We start from the raw sequence: 9,360 nt of genomic DNA on the forward strand, positions 1-9,360 counted from the left end.
ACATCATACAAAAACAGAGGGCATATAGAAGGTGGGCGGAGAAGTATTTGGAACTCAAAATTTTTAAAAGTAAATGTTAAAAATTATTGTACCTGTAAATGGGAAAAATAATTTTTTTCACAATAAAAACATAAATAAAAGTGTGGATTCTCTAGAAACTGTGTACTTCTATCCTTAAAGTTCAGATTATAGGCACTTGGTCATTATTTAGCCCTTTCAAGATATTCAAACTTGTCTACTTTCTTAAATTTCTGTTGTTTATTTGTTGCATTTTATGGCTTGTTTCTATTCAACTATAGTTGCATTTAAATGAATGTTTACAAATTATTAATTCTATTATTTTAAAGGTTTATTTTGATGTCATTTATATTCACATTTTAAGGACAAGTAACCTTTTATTTCAAATAATTTGGCTTTTTTTTGTGATATATTAAATTGCAATTTTTCTTTTTTGTCCTTGCTGGTGGGTAGACTTGGGTGATTCTAAATTGAATTCCTTAGGGGTTCATCTTCATTTTTATTGACCATCTGCACCCTTTGCCTTTGATCCAGGAGTTTGGTACCATCCTCATATTTATGGGTAGGGGAATTAGAGGTTCCTGTGACATGCTACACTATTTTTTTTTGTCATTGAACTGCTCCATTTCTATATTAAGAAATTTATTGAATTATGATATTCCTGTTCTTTTGATTTGCATCATGTTCCTCTAAAAGGTCAATAATTCTTATATTGTCCCAGTCTTCCTTAATCTTAATACTTTCCCTTTGAAATTACTTCCAATTTCCTATCATATATATATATATATATATATATATATATATATATACTGTTTTTTTAATACACACATACACTATTGTTATTTATATTTTGTCTCCCTCAGAGTGTGAGCTCAAGGATGGTTTTTTTTTTACTTTCTTCATGAATCTAGTGCTTAGTACAATGTGTGGCATATAATAGGTGCTAGATAAATATTATTTGATTAATTGGTTGAAAATTGTAAATATCCCCCAAATGGTGGTATGAAATGGGATTAACTTTCCCATTGCCTATTTTTAGCTAATCAAATCAAGAACTTAAAGTACTCATACATACCATTAAATAAGAGATTTCAGTAGTCACTTACTAGAGTAAGCTCACACCTCCAAAGGCTACTGCCCCCCTCCTTGGGCAGTGCTAGGCAAATTGAAAGATTGCCATTGGTTTCTGTGAAGAAGGGAGAATGACAGGAAGTAACAGGAAGTGATATGGAAAAAAAGAACATAAAAAGAAGAGACCAGAATGGTCTAGATTAATTCCTTTCCTGGCTTTTGGAGAGATTGGTTCTGGAGATTCCTGGCATTTGGAGTGAGGGCCTGAGATCCCTGCCTTGACTTGGAGGAGACCTTTACCCTGGATCCTGCATTGGCTTATTAGGTGAGTGGCTAATATTCCTTCCTTGGCTTTGGAGGAAGCTGTGTTGGTGGAACTCTGACTGAAGACACCACTGGGACCTCTAGCTGAGGATTACTGGGAAATCCATGTGGACTTGGAGAAGCCCTGCTGGGACTGAGACAGACACAAGAGGAGCACTTGGGCTGGTAGGCTAGACAATTCTCTACCTTCTTACATTTTTTCATTTTCACTCTTTCCACTTCTTTGTAAATAAAGCTGCTAAAAGTCATTTTGACTTAAGCTATAATATTTTTAAATCAGTGACCACAATATTACTTTAGAATTCTCATAATTAGCATAAACTCTAAATTTAAACTCTTACACTGGACTCCTTCCATAATTTGTCAATATTAAAAATGAGGGTAAGGGGTTGGAAGGGAGAATAATGAGTTTCTCTGACAAAATTCTAACTCAGTAACTAGGTACCTTTCAGAGTTTTTTGAGTCCTTCAGTAACTTCCTACTGACAACAGTTCACATCTTAATGTCTCAACTAGGAAATTTAGCTTGATATAGGCGTCTCCTGTTCTCCACTCTCTTCCTCCTATCATTAGACTCTAAATATATAAATAAGGATTAGAATATTTCACCAATGTCAACTCTCAACAAACAATGGTTCTCTTCAGCTATTTATGTATAAAGACAAATTAATCAAAACAAACAAATTAACATGTTTACTTCCATAAAGTACAATTGAGGCATTGAACAAAAAATCACAAATGACCATTTGGCCACTCATGAATTGTACATTATGTGCTCCTAGTTGTTCTTTATTCTGTCTTGAGAGAGGCTACTAGAATCTCCCATTAATTATGTTTTTGAAACTCCAGGTGTACATGACTAGACTCTAATATCACTTCTTTGAATTTTTTCAGGAAAAAGAATGGATAGTTCCAAGAATATATGCACCCCCACCCCAGCCTTTGAGACTGAAGTAAATCATTGAATTAGTTTCATTCTTAACACAGATTCTTTCCTTTCCCTAAACTCTTTCACTTTGGGTGCTGGAAAGATGCTTAGCTTCTACATCTTGGTGCTCCTGTGAGGGATGGGGGTTGGAACTCTTGAGAACAATAGGGAGTTAAGGGATGAGTGGACATTAAGAAGCTAAGAAAGTAAAAAAGTGACACCAAGGACCAAGGAAGAGAGAAAGACATTGAAGAGGACCTTAGACATCCTTTGTGAGCTCGGGGTGAGGAGTTTCTATTCGACTGACCCTTTGCCTTTCTTAGAAGATGTTAGAATTCCTGGGAGAAAATGGAGGAGATGGAAAACTGTGACACAGTGGTTCAGACCACTGAGAATATTAACCTGTGAAGGCTGGTTTGGTTGTCACTGAGTAGGTCACAAGATATAACAGAATAATTAGAGGGAGATGCTAAGATATTTGCCCAGAAGAGTCACTTTCCAACGGACTCTGACTTCTCATTGGCCCATAATGCCTTCACAGGAAATCACAGGGGATTTTCCAATCTCTTGATAACTCTTGTTCACACACAAGACCTGATCAGAAGTTCCTGCAGGCAGCTCAAGCAAGAGGGTAGCACAGCTTCTCCAGGTCAGTCAGTCCAAGGAGATCTTTCTTCTGCAAAATAGATCATAGGAGTGAGGATGGGAGGGTAATGGAAAGTGGAGGACCTCCTTTTCATTGTTATACCTGGACCCCATTGTCACAGGAGTCATGCATTAGTTCTAAGGGGATCCCAGGGTCATTGAGAGGGTCAACAGGAATAGTAGGAGGGGGAGAGCATGAGAAAAAAAAGCCTTTTTCATATTACCCTGATCTTGTCCCAAGCCCCTTCTACATGCATAACTTCTAAGACCTATAGAGGTCTTATAGAGGTCACCCCACTGTAGAGGGTAAGATCGAAAGATTTTTTTCTCTAATGGAGGGGCTGACCAAATCTGAGACTGACCAGCTACTTTTTATAAGAAAATCATTTTTAATGTATATTGTCTAAGGAAATGTTCTGATATTCGAAATCTCTTAAACCAGCCCCACTTTTTCCGTTCTTCTCTCTGTCTGTGTCCACTTGGCACTAGAAAAATGATTAAAAACAAAAAATCTAGTTCAGCTAATTCCATGCGGTCAGAACACTTCACTCTGTCAGAAAAGACTTCTTTACTGTTCAGTTTTGGTTCTTATTCACTTTCCTGGACAAAATCTGTTTTGAATTTGAAATGATTACTTTGAACATCTTTCTCCCAATGCTGGGTCCTCTTTCCCAATCCTATAATCTAAACTTCAGCATTCTGTCATGACTTGTTAAATAAGGCTGAAAATATTATGAGAAAAGGCGAGTCGACTATTACATCCATGCTAACTTCTAGGTCTTCACAGCATCACCTCCTTTGTGGAAGAAGCTCCTCCTTAGAGCCACAAAATACATGTTTTAGTGTTCTTTCCCCTGCTCGGAGGTCTCTCTTTTGCTGCATCCTCTTTAAAAGCTCCCTGAGAACTTGATTCAGTTTCTGATGCCTACGATTCACCAATCCTTTCTTTCTTCCTTAAAGACATGTGGTGTGAAGGTGTCTGTGAACCTTTAAGAGTTACATATATCCAACAAAATAGAGAGGGAGGAGATCAGTGAACCGGGCTTGCAACTTCAAAAGCTAGAAAGGGAACAATTAAAAATCCTTAGATAACAATTAAATTGGAAATCCTAAAAATTAATGGAGAAATGAATAAAATTGAAAGTAAAAGACTATTGAACTAGTAAGTTAGAGTAGGAGTTGGTACTTTGAAAAAACAGCTCTAAATTTTTCTTGTCACATTTCATTAGGTTCTAGCTCAGTGATGGCGAACCTTTTAGAGACTGATTGCCCAAACTGTGACCCTCACACACTTTTGAGCCACCCCCTTACCCCAGACAGGGGAGGGAGGAAGCCCTCCCATTGGACTGCTGGGCAGAAGGGCAGGTGATATGAAAAATGTCCTCAGGCTCAATGGAGAGGGGAAGGAGAGCAGCCCCCTATGGCCTGTGTTTCCATAGGCTCACCAACCAATTCTAGGTGCATATTGGGACTTGAAGTAGGGAATGAAATAGGAATATACTCAACCACCCAGAATTCCTGGTGCATCATTCCTGCGTTGCTTTATCCACAGACGTGTCAGAGTTTGCAGTGCCCAGAGGAGGTTTCTTCAGGATGGACCCAACCAACATGACCCAGGACTCAGTTGATGGAAACTTGTTTGAGAGAAATGAGTCTCTCTTCATTTATTACGGAGACTGTGAAGAGACGTCATTTGCTGTGACAATTAAGTCCCTCATACTGGCCTTCAGTGTTTGTGGCTTGGTGACCAATGGACTGGTCCTCTGGCTCCTGGGCTTTCGCATCAAGAGGAATTCTTTTTCTGTCTACATCCTCAACCTGGCGGCCGCTGACTTCTTCTACTTATGCTGCCAGATTGCGCAGTGCTTTGAAGTTGTCTGTCCCACATTTTGCGACACGGTCCCAGACTTTATTACCACGCTCATGTTTTTCTTTTACACCCTGGGCCTGAGCCTCCTGGTTGCCATCAGCACTGAGCGCTCGCTGGCAGTCCTCTTCCCCATCTGGTACCGATGCCACCGCCCGAAGCACACGTCGGCCATTGTGTGCTCCCTCTTCTGGGTGCTCTACCTCCTGGGGAACTTCCTGGAGAGCTGTGCCTGTGGGCTGTTTGGTCCTCTCTCCTGCCATCTGATGTCATGTCCAGTCTGGGACTTCTTGTTTGTGACGCTGATTCTCCTCCTGGTTAGTGTGCTCTGCATATCCAGCCTGACGCTCATCCTCAAGGTCCAGTGCCATCCCAAGCACAGGCGGCCCTCCAGACTCTACCTGCTCATCCTGCTCACAGTCCTCATGTTCCTGCTCTGTGGCCTGCCGATGGGATTCCACTGGTTTCTTTTGATTTGGTTTATGGATTTGAAGTGTATTGTTTTTGTATTTCAGCTCCTATCCTGTGTGAATAGCAGCTCCAACCCCCTCATCTACTTCTTCCTAGGAAGTCTCAGACAGAAGAAGAGGAGGGAGCCCCTCAGGGTGCTGCTGCAGAGGGCCCTGCGTGACGAGGCTGAGACCGAAGGGGCCAAGGAGATCTCCCACACAGAAATCATGGAAATGTCGGTGTGCAGTTGAGGGGGGACGAGGGAGGGTAACCGAGCAATCCTCTAGGGCCCTGGGCTTGTCCCTTCAGTCCAGTCGCTCTCGTGATTCTCCCCTTCTATTCCTGCATTCTTTATACCTGCTTTAGAAAAGAGACGGAGTTCTCTGTGATCTCCTTGGAGGTACTGAGGCTGGCATCCGGAGCCTCCTAACAGGGCAAGTAAAAGCCCACCCAAGCCCTGCGGGAGCTCTTTGTCTACAGGGGGGCTGGGGGGCGATTTCTGCTCCTGCCCTGGCCTTCCTGACATCTCCCACACTCAAGCGATGCCCCATTTTGAGATCGACGAGCCACATGAGAAGGAGGCATGAGTTATTGCTGTCTCTCATGAGCTCCCTGGCGCATTTGATCCACTAAAGAGGAGTCACACATGGCCTCCATCATGGATCTGCCTAGACCCACGCCTCGAAGGATAGAGCCAAGGCAAGAATGGCCACATGGAGAAGAGTTAACCGTTGTTCTAGGAGAGGCAGGAGCTCCTTCCCTTTTCGCCCCCCGGTATCCCCACTAGGGTCAAGACTGAGGAACAGTGGTCCAGTCATTGACGCCATGTCTGTCCCCTGACCTTGGGGAACAGCCAATGACGATGGGGGAATAGATGCACTCCCTTTTCTGGCTTTGATTCAGATGAAGGGGGAGGGGAGCAGCCTTTGGCCCCTCTGATCCTAGGACCTTCATTTCGACTTATTCTGGCTTCCCAATGAAGTCTGAAGACGCCGACTCTTTATTCATGCTCGAATCCAGTGCACCTGCCAGCCCTCCCCACCTCATAGATTCACCCCGTAACCCAATAGCTTACTCATATTCCATAATACCTCTTTTATGAGGACCAGGACTATAGCCTCGCCTTCATGGTGCCTCTGTCTGGACTTTCGGGCTTGAACATGTAAACAATGATTCCCTATTTTAGTGTTTAAAATCACATATTTATAACAGTTTGTTCTACAGAACAATGGATACATAAAGCTGATCCAGCAGCCCAATCTGATCTAATTATGCTAATTAACTGTAGACTTGATCACTCTTGATACTGCCTTGACTACGCTTGGGGATGAAAGTCCACTTCAGTCATTTCTCAGGAAAGGCATTAAGTTTGGAGGATTCTTACGTCTCTTCCAGCTCCAAGTTTCTGACTCTGATCCACGTGTAGCTCCTTAATTCCCCCGAGGAGCTGGTCAAGATTTCTCCTTGACATTTCAATTGGCATATTTTATCTTCCCCTCCTGGGGCACTCTCAGGGCTGCACTGCCATTTAACACCAGTTTTCCCTCCTTTTTTGTGATAGGGGGCCTTTTGTCCCCATTTATCACACTCTGGAAGAGTCTTCTTACAAAGATGCTTCAAAATAGGATGACAAAAGAAAGAAATTAGATTGAAATATAGTTGTGTAAGTATCCATCAAGAGCAAACAAACTCACAGATCCCCTAATGTTGAATCCCTGCTTTAATAGCTTTCTTGGCTAATTAATTCTGACAGGACAGGCTTGGTAGGACTATAGAAGGCAGTGAGCCAAAGGAGAGTTGTAGGTAAAACCTTTGGGAAGGCTCAGAGGCAGGCTTGGGAACAGGGCTGCCAGATATGTTCTAGATTCCAGGGCAACTGGCTTTCCTGATTGGTCCAGGGTCCCACACAACTGGAGACCATTTGTTGCTCTGATATCCTTACAATATAATCAGAAACCACTGAAGACTCCTGCGTCTTGAAATTCTGGTTGGTGACTTTGGGGGAGGATGTGAGTGCATGAGAGCCAGGGTAGAAAGGCAGAAAAAGGAGTACGCCTACCTTGTTAGGAGCTTTGCTATTCCCAAAGCAAAGAACTGAACTGATTGATGTTTCTTCCTTAGCTAGTAATCCCCCAAACTAAGCAACCAATGTGCATCTTATTCTGCTTGTCGAATAAATGGTTTTTCCCCCTAAGGAAAACTTAGTGAGTGTGTGATTTTTGAAGTTTTAGCCTCAATAGATCAGCATGATGACGGAGATATCTAGATTTCTATCTTACAGCTTCCTAGGTCTAATTCAATTTTATGATCCTCATTTTCCAGTCACTGAAGAAATGATATGTTCTTTTTTTAATTTGGAAAATTTTATTTAATTAATTAATTTAGAATATTTTTCCATGGTTACAAGATTCATGTTCTTTCCCTCCCCTCCCCTAACCCCCTCCCATAGCCACAATGCCGTTCTACTGGGTTTTACATGTGTCATTGATCAGGACCCAGGAAATGATGGTCACCCGAATTCCCTGCTTTCCTGGTCAGTCTTCTGCAACTGAGACCCATGGGGACCAGGCCCTATTCTCCATGGCTCCTTGATTACAAGAGGACTCTGTCCTCAAGTTCCCCTTCACTCAAATTCTACCTTATTGCTTCCCCTTTGTCAGTCTGACAGAAATTCCTCTCCCATTCTAACCCAGGCTTCTGAGGTTTAGCCTTCCCAGGCATCACCTTCCCAAGCACATCCCGCTGTGATTCTGCAACACTTTCTAGTAAGGGGATGAGAAGCTACAACAAAAATTGTCATACACCATAATTCAGGAGAGGCACATAGAAGAACAGAAACAACGAATGTGACGTTTGAAGGCTAAGAGTCCTTGTTAACATTGTTAAGAGAATCAGGAAAAAACAACAACATGGCGGAAGCAGTAATCACTTTGGAGTTCAAAATTCAAATGCTTTAACATCATGGAGGGCTTTTTGGGTATATGAACCAGCCTAAATAAGGAAATGTGAGTAGCATCATGGAGAGGCTGGAGTGTGCATCCAAAGTGCCCTGTTTAGCATTTAAAGCCCTTCATAACCAGCCACCCCTTGCTTTTCCTGTCTTATACCTAACATAGACTCTTCTATCCTAGCACACACTTCTTACACCCAAGACCTAACATATGATCTTCTCCCACATAACCGACATATTCTTCCATCTAGTGCCACTGGCCTCCTGGCTGTTCCACAGCGTTGAGTATTTTTCTACTTCCATGGAAAATGCTTTATTATATTGTTTGGAAAGTTGGCTACTATGTATTGGAGCAGCTATTATTTTTTCACACAAAATCCATAGTACAAAAGACACAGGACTCATTGACAGAAAATTTAAGCAAATAATAGTAATAACTGTTGTTTTATTCTCCTAAGAAGGTGAAACTTAACATTCAAACCCTGAAGCGGTTTGCTGTACTGCTCACAAGGCATTTTTTAAATAGCATCAGACCATCAAACATGTCTCTCCAGACCCATCTCTTCTGGTCAACCTGGCCAGCCACTGAGTTCCTCCTCCTGTTGATGCCCATCCTATCTTTTTACAGAAACGTCCCTTGCCACCAAGTCCTGAGGAAAGACCCCAAATTCTCTAAGTCACTGCGCTCCCAGGGACACCTCCAAGATAAGAATGTCCATTTCAGGGTCACCATTCATTCCCTTATACTCAGAAGAGATGTAGTGAAGTGCCCGGTGAATTGATCCCAAAGATGAACTGATAACCAACAATGTAACGCACAAGAGGGAGTTTATTTAATCAAACTGCAGTTTGGGCTCAGCTCTCTAAAAGGGGCTGCAGGCTTTTTATAGCCTTCTGTGGTAGGGGGAGTGCAGAGGAATACCTGGGGTCAGGAGGGTTATCAGTTCCTGGCATCTGTCAGGAGGGGGAGGGACAGGAACTCCTGGGGTTAGGGGTCACTATGGCTCCTAGCCATAAAGTTCACACAGAGTATGGTAACTTGGCTGTAGGGGCTCTAGGGGCAGGGGGGCAGGGAGAAAATAGGTTCCCGGGCTGGTCCTTCAATAGA

General features: G+C 42.5%; 1 protein-coding gene across 1 annotated transcript; it reads left to right on the plus strand.

Annotated features, from left to right (window-relative positions):
• The first annotated feature begins 4,578 nt into the window (after positions 1-4,578).
• Positions 4,579-5,553, plus strand: LOC100016982 (mas-related G-protein coupled receptor member X2-like). Its single transcript, XM_056803559.1, has one exon. The coding sequence runs from the start codon at positions 4,579-4,581 to the stop codon at positions 5,551-5,553; it is 975 nt and encodes a 324-aa protein (XP_056659537.1).
• Positions 5,554-9,360: the final 3,807 nt, after the last annotated feature.

This window comes from Monodelphis domestica, chromosome 6 (assembly GCF_027887165.1).
Source record: "Monodelphis domestica isolate mMonDom1 chromosome 6, mMonDom1.pri, whole genome shotgun sequence".
Taxonomy (NCBI): domain Eukaryota; kingdom Metazoa; phylum Chordata; class Mammalia; order Didelphimorphia; family Didelphidae; genus Monodelphis; species Monodelphis domestica.